This window comes from Typopeltis vanoorti, chromosome 18, assembly GCF_054136105.1.
Source record: "Typopeltis vanoorti isolate ZY-2024b chromosome 18, IOZ_Tvanoo_1.0, whole genome shotgun sequence".
Classification (NCBI taxonomy): domain Eukaryota; kingdom Metazoa; phylum Arthropoda; class Arachnida; order Uropygi; family Thelyphonidae; genus Typopeltis; species Typopeltis vanoorti.
In genome coordinates, this window is record NC_143566.1 from 40,669,815 (window position 1) to 40,690,987 (window position 21,173).

A 21,173-nucleotide genomic window follows, 5' to 3' on the forward strand; every position below is an offset into this window, starting at 1 on the left:
CGACTAACATGGGAGCAGGTCGAAGAAGGCTTACAAAAATTTCCTTCAGTCATCGACTAGATATAACTAAGTTTATCTTCGGGTGGCCTAGTGCAGAGGATGCTAGCATTATTTCTGCCGAGCTATAGAAACATAAAAATAAAAAATACATACATAAACACAGTTTAAAGATATTTAATCAGATGCTTTAAATTATACAAATATTTGAACAAAAGTATTTTAAAACATCATAATGTAACGAGTTAGAGCCTCCGTAGCGCAACTGAAAGAACTACGTTACTTTGCGTCCTTTAATTGGAAAAGATACGAGTTCTATTCTCGTAGTGAGGAGGGAAATCTTTATAAGGGGTTTTTCATTCTGTGTATAAGCAAAATCGGTCATGAGAACACATGCAATTTATACAATGCTACTTGTGGTAGATGACATTAATTGTTGTAACTGGAAGAATAAGTTGGGTGTACAGGAGTACGAGGCCTCGGTCTCTTCCCCCCCCCCCCCGGGGTCCTCACGTAATAATAATATGCCCTTTAAACTTCAGGGTACTGTCAACCATCGCTCCTGGATCTCGAATCTCATCCCGTTCCTGTATTATATGCATAGTTTGTGTCATATGTTTTCATAATTAAAATATTTTGCTGGTAATGGTTCATAGTCATGATTCCTTTCCAATAATTGTTTATGAAATTTTTCATAGGAGTTCTGCACTCTCAAAAAGTTTAAGAAACACTGGATTAGATGTTGTAATCCTATCCAGGTAATTGTTTGATGCTCTGTCGCAGGCTACTTGTATTGTGACCTGGATCTGCTTTTGGGGTTAAATTTGCATACTCACCAATTGTATATCTTGAGAAAAATTGATGTAGTGTTTCTTCGCAGTAACGTATAACCTGATAAACTGAAGTATGCGCAGAAAGTGCGCATACATGCCGCGGAAGACTACACAAATCAGAAAAAGTCTACCTGATAAAACTGTTGAGAAGTTTTATGCGAGAGAAAAGTTGGTGATAATAGACGTCGATAGCCAAAAATTAGATTTTTTTTAAACATTTTCCCTGAATACCTCTTAAAATGACTCAGAAAGCTTACAGCAAAGGTAAGGTAAAAATTAAGTTCTTGGGCATAATACTTCCTTTCGAATTTCCAAATGGTTTACTTGCTACAAACCTTTTGGAAATTCGAAAGGAAGTATTATTATTGTGTCATCATCATCTGAAACCTCCATAGAGTTTCAGGATTCATCACAGGAGACCACCACCATACAACACTCTTCTGCCATCTCGATTATACGATTTACTGTCAATGTTACATAATCGTTTAGTTCGCTACTGTGTATTTTACCCCCGTTAATTGCGTATATCTTTTATTTTATATTTTGTTACTTATTATAATATAAAATAAGCCTTTTTTCTATCTGGAGTTTTAACGTACAGTAGGTTTACAGCTTTATGTTGGCGAGATTGACATATAAATGTGCAAATATCGAAGCAGATTTTAAACCACAGTGAGAGGGGGAGGGGATAATACAGTGGTTCTTCAGATGTGCAAAATTTGCAAGTAAAGTATTGTTATTATCTGATAACCCTCCAAAGTGGAAGCAGTGAACAGTTATATGAAGATTGTGTGTAAGCTAAAAGAGTGGCAAGCTAGTAAGAAAGAAGAAATTAAAGTAGTATACAAAATAGGCTCAGGGAAATCCTAGAGAACTTTTCCCACAGTGTCACTAACAAGAAAAAAGAAAATGCTAGAAAAGTTTGTTGGCAATGGTGGTGAAGTGACTGAGGGACAAGTTTTAGTCAAACTAATCTATGATTATTTTGTTATGTATTTCATACTAATAAAAATGTTCTGATGCAGCATACTTGAGGAATTGGCAGTATTTAAATTATGTATTCTTGATATAAATTAGGTGGTGTTGTTGTACTGAATATTTTCCAACCATGAGCATAAGGATGTGATAATACCTTATGTATTCAAAAGTATTCAAAATTATGTATATAAAAGTATTCAAAATGAATGCAGTGGGAAAAGGCAGTATTAAACTGTTGCATGAGAATTATTATTATTATGGGCAACTCCAAGGAGTCATTAGACTCATCGAGGGAGGCCCCTAAACATGATGTCAAGAACAACTATTCAACATCCACACAGTATCTATCATACTTTGCCTTGAACTCATTCACAGTCATGGCACCCAAAACAGACTCTGGCAGCTTATTCCACTCATTCACCACTCTCCAAGCAAAAAACCTAGTTCTAACACACTCTTGCCCAGTTTCCATGGATGGCCCTTAGTCCTCCCACCACCAGTCCTGTTCTGAAAAATATCCTCTGAATTAATCTTATAGAAACCTTTCAGTAATTTGAATGTCTCAATCATATCACCCCCTTTTCCACCTATCAACCAATTTCTGCAACCCACAAATCTTCAACCTGTTCTCATAAGGTTTATTCCATAGACCTGCTATCATCTTGGTCACTCGCCTCTGGTTCCTCTCCACCTCCTCCCCATCAAGGAGAAACCCTGGAGCCCAGATCTCATAAGAATACATAATTTAAATACTGCCAATTCCTCAAGAATGGAGAGAATCTTGAGCGGACATGTTTAAGGGATATATTATAAAAGTGGTAAAAGCAGCACAAGGAAGGGATATAGTGAGAAGAAAAGGCAAGTAAAACAAAGGAAACATTCATTGCACAGTATAAAGCATTCATGTTTTTAATTATGTATATCAACAAGGGAGAGAGGAGGAGGAAGAGTGCATGCTCCTTGGAAAAAAGGGAAACACTATGGTGAAGGCTGGTCCAAAGAACAGAGATGGGTGGAATAAGTCAAGGAACAGAATGGTAAGAGGTGTGATGTATGGAGACTCGATGATCAGTGGTGTGCAAGATAGGATACCAGAGAAGTGTTTGCCTATAGGAATGATAGAAAGTATGGCTATGGCAATTAAGCGGGGTGAAAGGCAGATGAGATGATTGCGATGGTGGGCACAAATGACTTGAGAGGCAGTGCAAATCGGATGATGAGAGATCTGAGATTCATGCTTGAGGTTGTACAGAAGAAAACTCAGAGGGAAGACAGTTCATGTGTGTTGCCCAGGTATGATAATGACGAGCTGAGTAGAAGAGCATTAATCATGAATAGCATGATAGCCAGAATGTGTCAGAAGAGAGGCTTGGAATACATGGATGTTGGAGGGCATTTGAGGACAGAAAGGAACTGTATGCGCGATACCATTTGCATTTGAACGAGGATGGATGTAGGCATCTGGAGAGATTGCTGTTCTCTGAATGAGTTGGTGTATCAATGCAGGGAAACTAGAATTAACAGGGTGGATGGTGGCAGGGGTGGATGTTTATAGGTGCTTCTCCCAAGCACCTATTACCAGAATGTGTATAAATATGCTTCTTACTAATGCCAGGAATATCCTGAATAAAGGAGATGAATTGGTGGCACTGATAGCAGCAGCATGTCCGAAGGTTATTGGGACGTGATTGACGGAAGATGATATAATAACAGGAATGGAAGTAGCAGGGTACAACATTTTTCGACAGGATAGGAAAGTAAAACATAGTGGTGGAGTACTGCTTATGATAAATGATGACTTATGTCCTCTGAGAGAGAGAGAGAAGGCTTTATAGGGCAAGTGCAAGAAGAATGATTGTTATGGGAGATTTTAATTACCACAGATTAAATTAGGAAGAGGAAAATGCATTTAGTAATTAGAGAATGCAATTTCTAGAATTCTTGAAATTATTACTGTTAGGCAACATGTAATAGAAGGAACACGACATCAGAAGAACTGATTATAACTGAGATGGCATCTCTTCCCCCAGTTGGAGAGGTCACCCTCTCCAACTGGGGAAGATAAATAGACATGCAGGAGTATCAAAGAGAAGGGAATGTATGTGGAATTATATGGTGGGTGAGATATCATTAGTGCTTGGGAAATAGTGAAGGAATATTTGTTAGCAGCAGCAGTAGTAAGCTGTATTCCACAAGTGAAGAAGAGGACATACAATATCAAACAGAAATTGCAGGCGAAAAAGAGGTTATGGAAGAGATATAAGAACAGGGGTGGAGAGCAGATGCATGAAGAATATAAGACTGAGGCCAGGAGAATGACTAGTATGGTGGAATTTTGCCGTGGGTTTTGAGTAGAGGATGTGCTAAAGAACTGACAGCTCCATTGACCTGTCTCTTCAATGAAAGTCTGGCTATGGGAAAGGTACCCAAGGAATGGAAGGAAGGTAAGATAGTGCCATTGCATAAGGGCGGTAGCAGACTGGAAGTGTCACATTATAGACCAGTTTGTTTTTCATCAGTAGTTGTTAAGATCTTGGAGAAATTAGTTAGGGACCATATACAGCATTGGGCTATTGAGGGTAATGTTATCTGTAAGAGTCAATATGGATTTGTTAAGGAGTGCTCTTGCTTCAATAATATGATTACCTTTTATAATAATGTGACTAGAGCAGTTGATGAGGGAAAGGCATATTCTGCCATTTTTTTTTGATTTTACAAAGGCATTTGACATGGTGCCACATGATAAGCTGATATTTAAGTTGCAGCACATGGGTTTAGATCTCAGTTTAGTTAACTGGATTCAGGATTGGCTATTTGATAGGTATCAGAGATTTGTGTATGGTGGAGCAATATCAAGGAGGCAGAAGGTTACAAGTGGGATCCCACAGGTCTCAGTACTGGAACCTGTATTGTTTAACCTTTATATCAGTGACATTGTCAATGGATTGCTGGAGAATATTCAGTTGTTTGCAGCAGTGGCGTAGCTAGGGGAGGGCAGAGGGGGCAGTCCACCCCGTGTGGCACTTTGAATCTTACCTTATACATTGTTTTGACTTTTTGTAGTATTTTTGGTGTGTATTGAGAGGGGCGGCAAACTCATTGACCGCCACAGGTGGCAATAGCTATAGCAACACCGCTGGTTTGTAGATGATGTGAAACTAGGAAGGGTTATTAGTAATAGTGCAGATGTGGCAGCCCTGCAAGAGGATTTGAATAAACTGGACAGATGGACAAATGAATGGGGATATCAGTTTAATGCAACAAAATGTAAAGTCTTGAAGTTTGGGATACATCGATGGGGAGGCTGCATACTCTGTTGGATGAGCTGTACTGGAGGAAGTAGGGGAGACAAGAGATCTGGGGGTGATGATTAATAGAAACCTGAAATTCAGGGAACATATAGCAAAGGTGGTGAAGGTAACCCAGAGGATTGCTGCAATACTGAGAAACTGCAATACTTCTCTGCAGAGATAAGAGTTGACATTCCATTTTATAAAGCCCTGATCAGACCGCACTTGGACTATTGTTCTCAAATTTGGTCCACAGGATTTGAAGAGGATAAATTAACTGTGGAAAGGGTACAGAAGCAGATAAAAAAGATGATTTCAGGACTTGACAATGTTAGTTATGAGGATCAGCTGAGGGAATGTGGACTGCAGAGTTTGGCAGGTAGAAGCAGGAGAGGTGATATGATTGAGACTTTTAAACTGTTGAGAGGTAGTTACAGGGTTGACACTAGGGAGTTTTTTCACTTGGTGGAACAGGGGAAAGGAATGAGGACAAGTGGCTATCCCTGGAAGTTACGAAAGGAAGCCAGCTTCCTTTCGTAACTTCCAGGTTATGATGGAATTTGTGTTTTCTAGGAAGGACCCCCACAATGAGTCTTTTGACTCTATGGAGGCCTGAATAATAATAAAATCAGGAGGAAGAGAAGTTGATGAAATTCTGAAGCTGAACTGCATTTTGATTTTGGACTGACAGCAGCTTGTGACTTTACTGACCACCACTATTCTTTACAGAATAGTGGTGGTCAGCGTCCAGATGAGAAAGGTGATTGAAAAGTATTTATGAGTCATCTGTTAAACAAATTGTCACGTTCTAAATAGTATCAGACATTCATAAGAAGGTATTTTCGGTACATCGACACAAATGTGAAAACAGTATTCTACAGTTACTAAATCTGATTTTACATGTATGGAGGTATTGTGGTGGTAAGCATCCAGATGAGACAGGTGATTGGAAGGAATCTGTGAGTCATCTGTTAAACAAATTGTCCGTTTCTGAATAGCATCAGCATTCTTAAGAAGGTTTTTTTGGTATTCTACATTTGGGCAGATTTGGGATTTGAATAGCATTAGCATTTATACATAGAGCATTTAAAGATGAGATGTACATTCGTCAAGGAAAGACTAGAGGTGTCCATTCAGGAAGAGAGATCTGATCCTCACTGGAGATCTGAATATTATCAAAATAAGGGGAAGTTAAGTGAGGACTTTCTTAAAAAAAAAAAAAATAATAATAAAATAAGAGTAATGTCACAAGTTCAGTGAACTAAAATCATCCACATAGATTATAAATTTTACTTCAAAGCTTTTAAAGATTTGTCTGAAATATCCACAACAGTACACCGAAAGAAGGCATAATATACCAAGTCCGGACATTAACCCACACAGAGAGCAGTGGTACACATAACACCAACATCATCAAGTTTCCACATAGCACATGTGCAATTCCATAGTTAGCCTTACTTGTACCTTAATTTTTTTTATTCACTATTATTTCCTGATGTGAAACAGTTATTTCATGAAACTAGTTGAGTGTCTAAGTAAACATTTCTTATCAAATAAAGATGCCAAGAAATTATATTCTTAGTTTAATAGTTTAACCAAGTGTGAGCAAACAAAGTTTGTGCGTATAGTTTCTTCACAACGAAGCTATCTGTATACAGAGGCTAATGACTTCACATATTGCCTTAGTATCTTATAATGCAAAGCACTATGGGTGTATATAGTGCTATGCATTATGGGAATGGCCACTACTAAGGCAATTAATGTGAAGTCATTAGCATCTACATACAAATAGCTCGGTTGTGAAGAAACTTCGATCACAAATTTTGTTTGCTTACATTTGGATAAAGGATTAAACCAAAATAAACATTTCTTATTATCAATTTCTTCTATGTCTTTAAATGCTGTCATTACATTTTATTATATCTTCATACTGCAGAAGCTTTCAAAACAAGAGGGGACATGATTGAGATTTTGGTTAGTGAGGGGTTGTTACCAAATTAATGTGGAGATTTTTCATAGAGCAGAGGGAGACAGGGGCAGAAGAGGCTAGCCGTAGAAGCCTTGTAAGGTGGTGTGAGCAATGGGAGTGATGAACAGGCTCTTTGCATGGATAGTGGTTGGTGAGTGGAATGTATTGTCTAAGAGCACGATGAATGCAGAAACTTAATATTTAGGGCAAGATTTTCCATGCCTTTTTTTGTGTGTGTGTGTGTGTGTGCGTGCGTGCGTGCATGGACTAACCTCCTGCAATGAGCATTTTGTCTTCACTTGAGGTCTGATGTTAATAATAATATCTCTTCTTGAGTATTTCAGATAATTATTATTATTTGTGACACCTCCAAGGAGTCCGAAGACTCATAATGGGAGGACACCTACAACTGTCTCAACCACTACACCGAACCTCTACTACGAATCATCTCGATCAACGCCATCTACCGCCCACCTCCACTACTACCACAACTAGTATTTTTTGTCTGTAAATTGCGTGTGTTCTGAAGGGCCGATTTGTCTGTCTGCATAAATCATATTTATTTTTATTTAAAGCATATTTATGCAAGCATTCTTGAGAAAGTCAAAGAAAACTTGTGGGCGAAAAGAAAAAGCTGGATTTAGGGCCAAATGTTGGCTTAGGGTCATATTTATGCTTTAAATAAAAATAACTGAGAAATCATGGGAATATAAGAAGGACCTTTATTTGAGTTTTGTAGATCTGGAAAAGGCTTATGACAAGAGAAAAGCTGTCCAAAACACTACACTTATATGGTATAAATGGAACATTACATCGAACAATAAATAGTCTGTTTTCAGTTTTTAGCCAGCATTTAGAATTGAAGAAGATACAAGAAGATGATTTTAAGTAAAATCAGCTGTGAACAAAAATGTTTGCTATATCCACTGTTATTCATCACCTCTATTATTATTACGTGACACCTCCAGGAAGTCCAAAGACTTATCGAGGGAGGGCATTTGCTCTACAATTCTCCGTCTCCACTACTCAATCCTCCTACTACAGTGAACCTCATCATCTACACCAGTGCTTCCCAAACTTATGGATGTAAAGGCCCCTTTGGAAAAATTAAAATATTTCATGGTCCCCATCGAAAAAAAAAAAAAATCGTGATACAGACATATATTATTATAATATTTATTGTATTTATATTCAATACAAAACATGCACAGCGAATATTACATTTTTAGCATCTTACATAAACATTTGACATGGCATATTATCTTATATTTTTATATAGATAGATATTATCTATCTTATTAGTCTTTAAACATTTTAAATTTGTTTTCATTATTTCATGGCCCCCTCAACAAAACTAATGCCCCCCAAGGGGGCCATAATAAATTTAGTTTAATCCTTTACCCAAGTGTAGGCAAACAAAGTTTGCGCCTGAAGTAATTCAGGAGTGAGGCAACTCGTAGCAAAGGTGGACCAAGCTCTCATCACTCCTTGTCTCAAAAAAAAAAAAAAACAAGGGGGGGCCACGGCCCACAGTTTGTGAAGCGCTGATCTACACCAATGCTATCTACTGCTCACCACCACTAATATTTTCACAGACAATCACAAACATCCATGCCCACAGTGGGATTCAAAAGCAAACAGCCTTTTGGCTGGAGAGTGGATACACTAATCACTCGGCCAACCAGGTCGGCACATGTGAACTCTATGGATCACATTTTGAAAAAAATCGCATTAAAGATATTAGAGATGTTAGTCTAGGTTCTTTATTTTATGCAAATGATGTTATACTCCTAAATAAATCTGCTGCAAGTCTTCAGTCTTAACTAAATTATATAACAGCTGTAGCAAAATTGGTATGGAAATCAGTAATAAAAGGACAAACTGCAAAAATATGCATGCGTATGGAAAATCTAAACTGCATTTTGAATTGAGAACTTATAAACCAAATAAAATATTTTGACTAGTTAGGCACAGTTTTAATGAAGATGGCAAATTAAATTTGGAAATAGACAATAGAACAATCATAGCTGGTATGAACCAATTGAATACATTTATTTGGAATAATAGAGAAATTAGTCAAAACAATAAACTATCTGTATACAAGCCAGTATTCAAACCAATTTTAATTTATGAATCCGAGAGCTGGAAAACAGTTGATCAAAAGTCTGTTGGAGGAATTGGGTAGACAAGGTATCTGGGAGTGATGACTGATAGAAACCTGAAATTCAGGAAACATTGCAAAGGTAGTGAAAGTAACCTACAGGATTGCCCTGATCAGACGACTCAAATTTGGTCCTCAGGATTTGAAGGGGATAAATTAACTGTGGAAAGAGTGCAGAGGCAGATAGCAAAGATGATATGAGAACTCTAAAATGTTAGTTATGAGGCCATGCTTAGGGAATGTGGACTGCAAAGTTTGGTGGTAAGAAGTGATATGATCGAGACTTTGTTGAGAGGTAGTTACAGGGTTGACAATGGGGGAGTTCTTTCGTTTGTGTGGAACAGGGGGAAGTAGTGAGGACAAGAGCCATCCCTGGAAGATATAAAAGGAAGTTTCATGAGCAGGAGGATACAGAATGGTTTCTCTGCATGGAATGTGGTTAAATCCTGAAATGCATTGCCTGATAGAGTGATGAGAGCACGAACAGTCAGTGGGTTCAAGGAGTGGTATGATAGACTTTTTGCTTTCTAGGATGGACCTTCCATGATGAGTCTTGTGACTCCATAGAGATCCTGAATCATAATATTAATAAAAACTAGAGACCACTGATTTTAGAGTTCTGAAAAAAATTAGGACAGTGAACAAATTTCATCATTGGAAAATTGATGATCAAAAACGAAAGATATTGGGAAAGAACTCGACATTTTGAGCATCCGATGTGAGTAGAGCTAATCTCTAGGTTAGTGAAACAAGTGTTTAATATCATGATGGCAGGAAAAACACTAACTGGATTACCAAGATCAAGGTGGATTAATGGGTTAAGAGGTGTCTTAGAAGACAATATTACATCTTGACAATATTGGAGTCCTAATAGGTAAGACTAATTTGAAGGAATATTGTCAATTAGAAGTTACTAATAAAGTAAGCTTTTCATGTTGTGCCCTAATTTCAATCTGTACACTACTTCAGGATACATATCTAGAATTTGATTAAAATTGTATTATTGTATTAGTCACTCTGTGCATACAGTGTCTAAACTTAAGCTGATTCCTCATTTTTTGTAGGTTCATCATTTCCTCCTTTGGAATTAGGAAAATTGAGATTGTACAGTATGCGATTTTGTCCCTATGCACAAAGAGCTTGCCTTACTTTATTGGCCAAAAACATTCCGTAATATTTTTTATATTTTAATGAAAATCATTTAATTTTTTTATATTCTTCCTATAAAGTAATATTAAAATATTTAATATTTCATTTTAATACAGTATTCTGGTTAATTGGTCCTCCACTCAGAGCAGCCATTTTATTAATTGGGATAAAAGTTACTGGCTGGCCCAAAGAAGAACAAAAACAAAATGAGAATATAACAGAATTTGCTTTATTTGGGCCAGCCAGTAACTTTTATCATATGATTGTTAGAAAAATTATGTAATCTTCATTAAAAAATTTAGTGCTGATGAAACAACTATTTTATTTTGCTACATCAGGTGATACCCTATGTTATAAACATGCTACTCTGTTTGAATCCATGAAAGCAATAGGTGGTGTGATATGCTGCTCAGATATGTCTGGAAGTAATAAACAAAAGTTGTTAGTTATTGGATGCTTTCAAGGGATTAGAATGGAGAGTTTACCAGTTCAATACCATGCGAACAAAAATGCTTGAATGACATTTATATTTTTTAAGACTTGGCCTATGTGTTGGGACATGGAATTACAACAGAAATTAAAAGAAATCTTTTACAAGCAATATAATGTGAAGTCATTAGCCTCTATGTACAAGTAGCATAGTGAAGATACTTCATATGCAGACTTTGTTTGCTTATGCTTGGATAAAGGATAAACCAAGAGTATAATTTCTTGGCATCTTTAATTTAATTTATAACCAAGTGGCAAAAGCTTCCATCTAGCTCTTATCCAGAGTATCTCAACAATAATGTGTGACACCTTTTCACTACTTGCATATGGAAAATATATGATGTCTACATTACTTCAACTTTGGTGTCTCTTCTGAGTCTAGTCAATGACAGTAGCTCGTTTCCTGGGGAGAGTAGAGAGGTTCTTCTCGGTGGCTGGTTTTTGCCTTCCACTGGGTGGAGTCGCTGCTGAGTTTCCTGTCCTGGAGCGATTCAGGTCAGGAGTGATCTCATAATACTTAGCATTACATTATATACACACACCCAGAAGGATATGTACTTTGCATTATAGAATACTAAAGCAGTTAATGTAAGTCATTAGCCTCTATATACAAGTAACTTAGTCATGAAGATATTTCATGTGCAAACTTTGTTTATACTTGGATAAAGAATAAACCAAGGATATAATTTGCTGTCATCTTTAATTTAATTTATAACCAAGTGAAAAAACTTTCAACAGTAATTAAAGCCAATTGTTTACAAGTCCAGTAATTTTGCTATGCAATAAACAAAAAACTGGTATTTACATCTTTTAAACTCTTGACATGCAACTTCATTTAATTGGGCCAGTTATACTGTTCCAACTGTGACCCAATTAACCAGAATCCATTGTTAATTTTATATTAATAAATATTTTGATTAATAAAATCTTTGATAAGTTTAATATTAAATAATTTTATTGTCACTTTAGTAGAGGGATAGAGCAGGTTCGAGGTTTAGCAGTGCAGGAGGAGAGTGTGTTCCACATACTGAGTACTCTGGATGTTAGTAAAGCTGTGGGACTGGATGGTATTTCACCTAGAGTTTTGAGAGAATGTGCTAAGGAATTGATAGTGCCCTTGACCTGACTTTTCAATTAAAGTCTGGCTGTGGGAAAGGTGCCCATGGAATGGAAGGAAGGTAAGATAGTGCCATTGCATAAGGGTGATAGCAGACTGGAAGTGTCTAATTATAGGCCAGTTTGTGTGTCATCAGTAGTTAGTAAGATCTTGGAGAAAGTAGTGAGGGACCATATACAGCATTGGGCAGATGAGGGTAATGTTATCAGTGAGAGTCAACATGGATTTGTGAAGGGGTGCTCTTGATTTAGCAATAAGCTAGCCTTTTATGATAAAGTTACAAGAGCATTAGATGAGGGAAAGGCATATACTGCCATTTTCTTCGACTTAGCAAAGGCATTTGACAGGGTGTTACATGATAAGCTGATATTCAATTTGCAGCACATGGGTCTGGATGTCAGATTGGTCAACTGGATTCAGGGTTGGCTGTCCGATAGGTATCAGAGAGTTGTGTATGGTAGAGCAATATCAAAGAGGCTGAAGATTACAAGTGGGGGTTCCACAGGGCTCAGTACTGGGACCTGTATTGTTTAACCTTTATATCAATGACATTGTCCGTGGATTGCAAGGGGATATTCGGTTGTTTGCAAATGCAAAGCTGGGAAGGGTTATTAGTAATAGTGCAGATGTGGTTGTCCTGCAAGAGTATTTGAATAAGCTAGATAGATGGGCAAATGAATGAGGATGTCAGTTTAATTCAGCAAAATGTAAGGTCTCGAGGGTATGGACACATCGATGGGACGTTGCATACTCTATGGGAGGAGTTAAACTGGAGGAAGTAGGGGAGACAAGAGATCTGGGTTTGATTATTGATAGAAAACTGAAATTTAGGGGACATATTGCAAAGGTAACGCAGAGGATTGTTGCAATAATGAGAAGGACACTGACCTGCAGAGATAAAATGGTTATCATTCCATTGTATAAGACTCTGATCAGACCACACTTAGACTATTGTTCTCAATTCTGGTCATCAGGATTTGAAGGGGGATAAATTAACTGTGGAAAGGGTACAAAGGCAGATAACAAAGATGATGTTGGAACTGTACAATGTTATGAGGATTGGCTGAGGGAGTGTGGACTACAGAGTTTGGCGGATAGAAGGAGAGTGATATGATTGAGACTTTTAAACTGTTGAGAGGTGGTTACATGGTTGATACTGGGGAGTTCTTTCGCTTGGTTGAACAGCGGGAAGGAGTCATGACAAGGGGCCATTCCTGGAAGTTATGAAAGGAAACTGTGAGAAAGAGGTTGAGGAGTGGTTTCTTTGCATGGAGGGTGGTTGAACCATGGAATGCATTGCCTGATGGAGTGGTGAGAGCAAGAAGGGAAGAGTTGAACTGGAGTAAGTTGGAGAGACAAGAGATCTGGTTTTGATGATTGATAGAAACCTGAAATTTAGGGGACATATTGCAAAAGGTAGTGAAGGTAGCGCAGAGGATTGCTGCAATAATGAGAAGGACACTGACCTGCAGAGATAAAATGGTTATCATTCTGTTGTATAAGACTGATCAGACCACACTTAGGCTATTGTTCTCAGTTTGTCCCCAGGATTTGAAGGAGGGTGGTTGAACCATGGAATGCATTGCCTGATGGAGTGGTGAGAGCGAGAACGGTCTGCATTTCAGGAGTAGTATGATAAACTTTGTGTTTCCTAGGAGGGACCTCCCTTGATGAGTCTTGATAGACTTGTGTTTCTTAGAAAGGACCTCTAATGATGAGTCTTTTGACACCATGGAGGCCTGAGTAGTAATAATAATAATAATAAAGTATGATTACAGGAATTAAGCAATAAAAAAGATAGTAGGGCATTTGCTTATGGATTGTTATAATGAAAACATATTTTTAAGGATGAAATATTGAATTTGGTATGGAACTTTATCAGATAAAATATTAAATTTGTTTCAAGAAAATAATGATAGTTGTAGTTGATGATATCATTTTGCAATTGACAGCAATGACTTTATTCCTTTCCTTTTTAGATGCAGCCCTGGAGATTTCCTTCTGTTTGATTGTTTCTAGTAGTATTTGAATCTTTATTTTTTTCAGTTGAAGATGAGTTAGCTGATCTCATGTTGAGGTAGCAGGGATTTTTCCCATCCTATGAAATGGGTATATTGATCAGAAACTCACCTTTAGTCAAAAGAGACCAGATAAAGGTTCCTCACATCATGGATGGGAATGGAACCAAGATCTTGTTTACCAAAGGGTTTTGTCTATACCAGTGCTTCCCAAACTAATTGATATAAAGGTCCCCTTTGAAAAATTAAATATTTCACGCCCCCCCCCCCCCACTGAAAAAAAAAATTGTGATACAGACATATATGATTATAATATTTACTGTTATTATTATTATTGCCCCAAGACCTCATGGAGTCAAAGACTCATCTGGGAGGTCCTTTTATCACACACACACAGCTCATCATACCATGCCTTGAACACATTCAAACTCCTTGCAGACACCACACTCTCAGGCAAGGCATTTCCAATCATTCACAACTCTGCATGAAAAAAACTTGTCTTTCACTCCCCTACTCGCATCATCTTTATACACTTTCCAGGGATGACCTCTGGTTCTTCCCCTATCTCCCACTATTTTCTGTAGAACTTCTCCAACATTGATCCTATAACACCCCCTTACCAACTTGTAGGTCTCTATCATATCTCCCCTCTTCCTCCTGTCCACCAGGCTCTGCAAATTACATCTTTTCAATCTTTCCTCATACTTGACATTCCAGAGGTCAGAAACTATCTTAGTCAATCACTTTGGACTCTTTCCAACATCTCTTCATCCTTCTGAAAACCAGGTGACCAAATCTGGGCACAGTAGTCCATATGTGGCTTAATCAAAGCTTTATACAATGGAACAAGAAATTCCCTACTTCTACACGTCAATGTCCTCTGCATCATTCCCAGAAGCCTTTGTGTTGTCTTCACAATTTTGGCTATGTGTCCCCTAAATTTCAGATCCTTATCCACTATCATCCTCAGATCTCTTATTTCTTCCACCTCTAACAATATATCCTCACCAAGCATAAATTCTGTATCCCATCTTTGTTTTCGAAATTTTAAAACCTTACGTTTTGCAACATTGAACTCGCATCTCCATTTCCATGCCCAATCACTCAATTTATTCAAGTCTTCTTGTAAGGTCACAACATCTTCAATACTTTTCATGGTTTGTCCCAACTTTGCATCATCTGCAAACAACTGAATATCTCCATCCAAATCTTCACCTATGTCATTAATATACAAGTTAAACAGTAATGGCCCCAAAACAGACCCCCTGAGGCACTCTACTATTGACTTTCCTTTTCTTGGATATCGCTACCCCATAAACAACTTGTTGATACCTATTAGATAGCAAGTCTACAATCCAATGCACTAATCTAATATCCAACTTCATCTACTCTAGTTTGGCTATTAATTTATCATGAGGTACTCTATCAAAAGCCTTTGCGAAATCTATGTATATTACTATATATCCTTCTCCTCTGTCCAAGGAAGCAGTCACTTTATTGTAATAAGTAAGTAGATTACTAAAACATGACCTCCCTTTAGCAAATCCATGCTGTCCATCAAAGATAATCCCATTGTTGTCAACCCAAATCTGAATCCTAGTTCTCACAAGCTTCTCCAATAACTTAACCACAACACTTGACACACAGATAGCGCTATAGTTTGATGCTTGAGTTCGATCACGTGCTTTATGAAGTGGCACAATCTTGCCCTCCTTTCACTCCTTAGGGACTTGACAGAGTGCAAGACTTGTATTAAAAAAATATGTCAAGGCATGTGTCAACTCCCTGGCACACTCCCTCAGAATACATGGTGATATATTATCAAGTCCCACATCTTATTAACATCTAGTTTACTCAACTCCCCATAAACCTCTTGCTCACTTACAGTCAGTCTCTCCTCCCCATCATCTACTGCTCTCAATCTCTCCATGAAGTCACATTCACAAGATTGAAAGACCTTTATGAATTGCTCATTAAGTATCTCCACCACACATTCTGCAACAACTGGCTTTATACCATTTTCTCCTATCAATGTCATCCTTCCATAATCATTCTTTCTTTTGCTGGCTATATATTATAAGAACTCCTTAGGATTCTTTTTGGCTTCATTAGCTAACTGCTGTTCATACCTCTCTCTTTATCTACCCTCACCAACCAAGTCACTCTCCTTGCCTGGTCTTTTTAAACCTCATGGAATTGGTTATTTCCACTTCTCTTATGCTTCCTCCACAATGCCCTCTTTCTCTGTATCGCATGCTTAATCTCTTTATTCATCCATCTCACACCTACCTTATTTAACCTTCTCACCCTTGGAATACACTTAGACATTGCATCTACTAGATAGTTTTTGAAAATCCCCCAAGCTACATTGATCTCTTTTCCAGCTAACTCCTCATTCCATGCTACACCCGCAAGCTGTCCCCTGAGCTCTTCATAATCACCCCCCCTCCTTCTGGTTCCACATATACCCTTTTCTCACAGGGGTCCTCACACTGCTGGCAACCACCCAGGTAATCACCTCATGGTCACTCTCACTAATTGGTGGATGATTTGACACCTCATTTATAATTATATCCTCTGATGAGATGACCAAATCCAAGACCTCTCAATCCTCGTGTGCCCTCTGTTACATACTGTCTGAAGTAGTTATCCCTCAAAAACTCAAGAAACTCATTTTCTTTACTTCCAGTTGCTATCTCATCATTCCAGTCTATATTTTCATAATTAAAATCACCCATATTGATCACCCTTTTCTTATTTTCGTGACTAATTTGATTATACATTTCATTATCGCCACCATCCACATTATCTGGTCTATAACAACATCCAACCAAGTGTTTGATTCCATTCACCTCTATCTCACACCATACTGCCTCAAAACCACTGGTACTATTTCCGTCTTGCATCTCTACTTTGTATGGACATAACTTTTTCTCTATCATCAATAGCACTGCCCCTTCCCTTTTTACCCCTTCTATTCTCACAAAACACATACCCTTCCATCTCTATTCCTGTCAGGATGTCGTCCTCTTCTAACCATGTCTCGCTTATTCCGTCAATCTTTGGCCGAACAGACGCAATTAATGCAACCATTTCATCTGCCTTGTTTCTTATACTTCTAGCATTTGTATACAAACACAACAGCTAATTTCGGATCTACAGCTAGTTCCATTGATACCACTCACTCGATGTGATCTCTCCATGCTCGACTGGGGCCATTTCCCTTTCTGCTTATTCATTTTAAAAACCTTTTGAATTCCAACTATTTCCTCTTGATCCAAGGTTATCCCATTTCTTTCCTGTCTACACATGCTCTCACCTCCCCTCAGAGCATCCACCTTTCTCATGCTGTGTACTCCTGTCCACTCTGAGCAGACCCGCTTCCCCGCTTCTCTTGCACACCCATTCTCTCATTTTCTATACTCATACCACTCCCTCATTCATAACCATCTCTTCATTTATTGTATTTATATGCTATATGTGCTCAAAGCACAGTTGCCCTGCACCCCAAGCTTATTTCTTTCTCGAGCATCGCCTGTACTTGTGTACACTAGCAATGAAACATTAATTTAAAGCGTGAAAAACTTGGCCGTTTCAACGGAGCGCAAGATTTTGTGTTTGTAAGCTTTTTTTTGTGCTTCTTATCAATACCTTTTGAAATAAAACATATGAATAAGCATATATTTACTAATATACAGGAAGCAAAATTTGTGAACCAACACCAATGTGTGATTTTTTCCATTAAAATATAAAGAATAAACAAAAAGAAATAATAAATAAAAAATTAAATATGTTTCTTTTAAGATAAAAAAAAAATCTACTTAGTCTTAAAGCATTTTAAATTTGTTTTCATTATTTCATGCCCCCCTCAACAAAACTAATGGCTCCCAAGTGGGCTGCGGCCCATAGTTTGGGAAGCGCTGGTCTATACCAACTGAGCTACGGAGGCTGTAGGTTCAAGGAATGTTTTTAACTCTAATCATTCAGAACTCAAACCTTCTTACCAATCCTTGTGAACAATTTAGTGGAGATATAAAAATTTTCTGTTGGCTACACTGTAAAATTTTCGCTTCCATATGTGAAATATTTGGTTGCATATCTCATTTCAGATTTCTGATACTTTTTCCTACCTCATGTATCGATATGCACTCCTAATTGCATTTCTCACAAATATTTCTATTATTATTTGTGTCATATATCTTTTCTTTACTGATATGTTACAGTACTAGTAATTTCATTTAAGTCTTTCAAAATAATCACCTCAGACACAGAATATCTTATCTTTCAGTTTTTGTTACCTTATCATCTCTGATTCTCTCTTCACAGTACTCTTTCTTTCATTCCTAAGCTTTTTCAGTCACCTCTAGAACATTTTGTCCCCTTCTTTAATAGTTATCTTTATATTCCTACCAAAGTCTGTCACTTTTTCTTGGCTACTTTTACATGTAATTTGGCTTTCTTACATTTCTTTTTGTATGTTCTTGAACATACTTTCAGAAGAATTTTCAGTATGCTTTTTTCTTTTCCAAGACTGCTTGAGTTCATCATGAAGTTGGGATTTTTCTCTCCTTTGCAAACAACTTCAAGATGTGCATCTCTGGCTAAATCACTCTGTTTTATTTTACAAATATTCCTATATAATTTACAATGCTTAGTTCTTTTTTTTTTTTGCTTTTTTTTTTTTTTTTTTTGAATAATATTCATGTATTTGAGTCCACAGTTCATTGCTGAAAGTTGTTTGGACTTGGATATTTTTCTTTTCAATATGATATTAGTAATTTTTTCCTGTTCAGAACTTGGTAATTCTTTCCTATTTTAAATTATTCTACATTCTCTTGTATCATAAACAGTGTGAACATTTTGCTGATAACAGTAACACAAGCAACTTTTCTTATTTCTTGTTTTGTTTCCATCTTTATGTTGGAACAAGGTGTTAGTGTTTTAAATGGAAACACTAACACCTTGGTGTTCATTTTCTATTCAGCTGTTTAGATCTCCAACAAGAACCAGTATTTTCTTTTTCTTTTTTTGCTTCCCTCTCTGATGAGTTTAAAAATTCCTTCACTTCTTTCTTATAGAACCTTTCGTGGGACCTTAGGCATCAATATGTCATTCTCCAATTCACAAATTTTGATGTTCGTTCAATCACTCTGCTTAAAACTCCCTGCCATTCAAAAAGATTATATTTGTGGAGTGTCGAATGCAATAGCAATTCCTGATCTCTCTTGCATGTGTTATAACTAACATCTTATTATTTAACAGAATCTCACCTGCTTTAGTGTTCTTCATCTCAACAGTACCAATTGTGTCAACATGACACTCATCTAATCCTTCCTCCCAGTTCCACTTATTTTCCTTTAATAGTTATTACATTGTAAGTGCCTTTCTTTGATTCAGCTGAAGTTTATTTGATTAGCCAACTCTGTAACAATTCACCTGGTTCCCTGATGAAAACAGTGGGGTGCCTTATTTAACTGGGCACCAGAAGAGATGGCATGACATTCCATCATGTTTTACTATCATCATCAAATTCCTGCCATGTACCCTCAGAAGAATCTTCAGGTGTACAGGATATGATACTGGGTGTATAGGATATGATACTACTACATGAAAAATTTACATCATTACTAACTTCCTATCAACAGTTTTCTTCCACATCAGTCTGTTACCTGTTAAGATTCCAAAATTATCAGATCTTATATTTCTATCTTCAAAGGCACTTTTTACCATATCAATCCACCTATATCTTGGTCTTCCTCTGGGTCTTTTTCCTGCCAGCCTGGCAGAGAACACTTGTTTTGCTAATATTTTCTTCCCTATTCTGTTTAAGTGACCATACAACCTGAGACTAGCTCTTCTAATGCATTCCTGGATGCTGACAATGTCAAGTTCTTTCCTAATATCCTCATTTTTAATATGATATTGCCATTGATGCCATCTGTTCATGCCCTCTAATCTTTCTCAGGACTCTCATATCTGCAATGTCTACTCTTTGGTCAAGTGTTTTATTTCTGACCCAGTTCTCCGATCTCTAAGTTAAAATTGGTTTGAACACTGTCTTGTATACAGCTAATTTAGTGTTTTGACTAATTTCTCTCTCTTATTCCATATAAATTTATTCAGTTGATTTCCTACCATACCAGCTTTGTTGATTCTGTTGTCTATTTCCATATTTAATTTACCATCTTCACTAAAAATCGTGCCTAAGTAGCTGAAATGTTTTACTTGTTCTATAGGTTCTCTGCATCTCTGTTGACTATTTTTTACCACTGTGCTATCACTGCTTGTTTCATTCACAATGCAGTTGATATTTTCAATGGTTATGCCTATTTTCATTGTCTTTGTCTTGTTATTGCTGACTTTCATACCATATCTATTACAACAGTTATTCAATTTAGTCAGGGAATCTTGCAAACTACTAGTGGATTTATTTAGAAGTATAACATCTTCTGCATAAAGCAAAGAGCTGAGATTAAGATCTCCAATTTTGATATCAGGTTTTATACCACTTTCCTTCATAATGTGATCGATATAGATAATGAATAACAGAGGGGATAATATGCTTCCTTGTCTGACACCAATTTTAACATTAAACCATCTTCCTGTACTTCCTTCAATTCTAACTGCTGACTTACAACTCAAATAAAAACCAAGTATTGCTTCATATAATGCCCCATTGGCACCATATAACTGTAGCGTTTTAAATATAGCTTCTCTCTTGGCACCTTGTCATATGCCTTTTCCAAATCGACAAAACTTAAATACGCATCTTTGTTATATTCCATGATTTCTCAACTATCTATTGTAAAGTGAAAATCTGATCCTGACAGCCTCTATTTGGCCTGAATCCAGCTTGTTCTTCACCAAGCTTTTCTTCCACAGGCCTTCTCAATTGGTTCTCAAGACTAAATCTTACCAGGAACACTCAGTTGAGAAATACTTCTGTAATTCTCACATTTAGTTTTATATATGGTACTATGAGAGCTCTACTCCAATCATCCAGAATTTGTCCCTCTCCAGGACTTCTGAACTATGCAGTGCAGCTACTGTAAGACTTTTATACCTCCATACTTGAGCATTTCTGGACGAATATCATCTACTTCTGCTGCCTTTCCACATTTCAGGCATTTTGTGGCTTTTTCTACTTCAAGTATGGATATGTATTCCTGACT

General features: G+C 37.2%; 1 protein-coding gene across 1 annotated transcript in view; it reads left to right on the plus strand.

The window, feature by feature from the left end:
• Positions 1–918: 918 nt before the first annotated feature.
• The window catches only part of LOC150096610 (pyrimidodiazepine synthase-like), an 85,031-nt gene continuing 64,776 nt past the window's right edge, over positions 919–21,173 (plus strand). The window contains exons 1-2 of the mRNA XM_090408752.1: positions 919–1,094; positions 10,293–10,398. Coding sequence (XP_090264878.1) covers positions 1,070–1,094; positions 10,293–10,398 — 131 coding nt within the window. The 5' untranslated portion in view covers positions 919–1,069. The remainder of the gene's footprint in view (positions 1,095–10,292; positions 10,399–21,173) is intronic.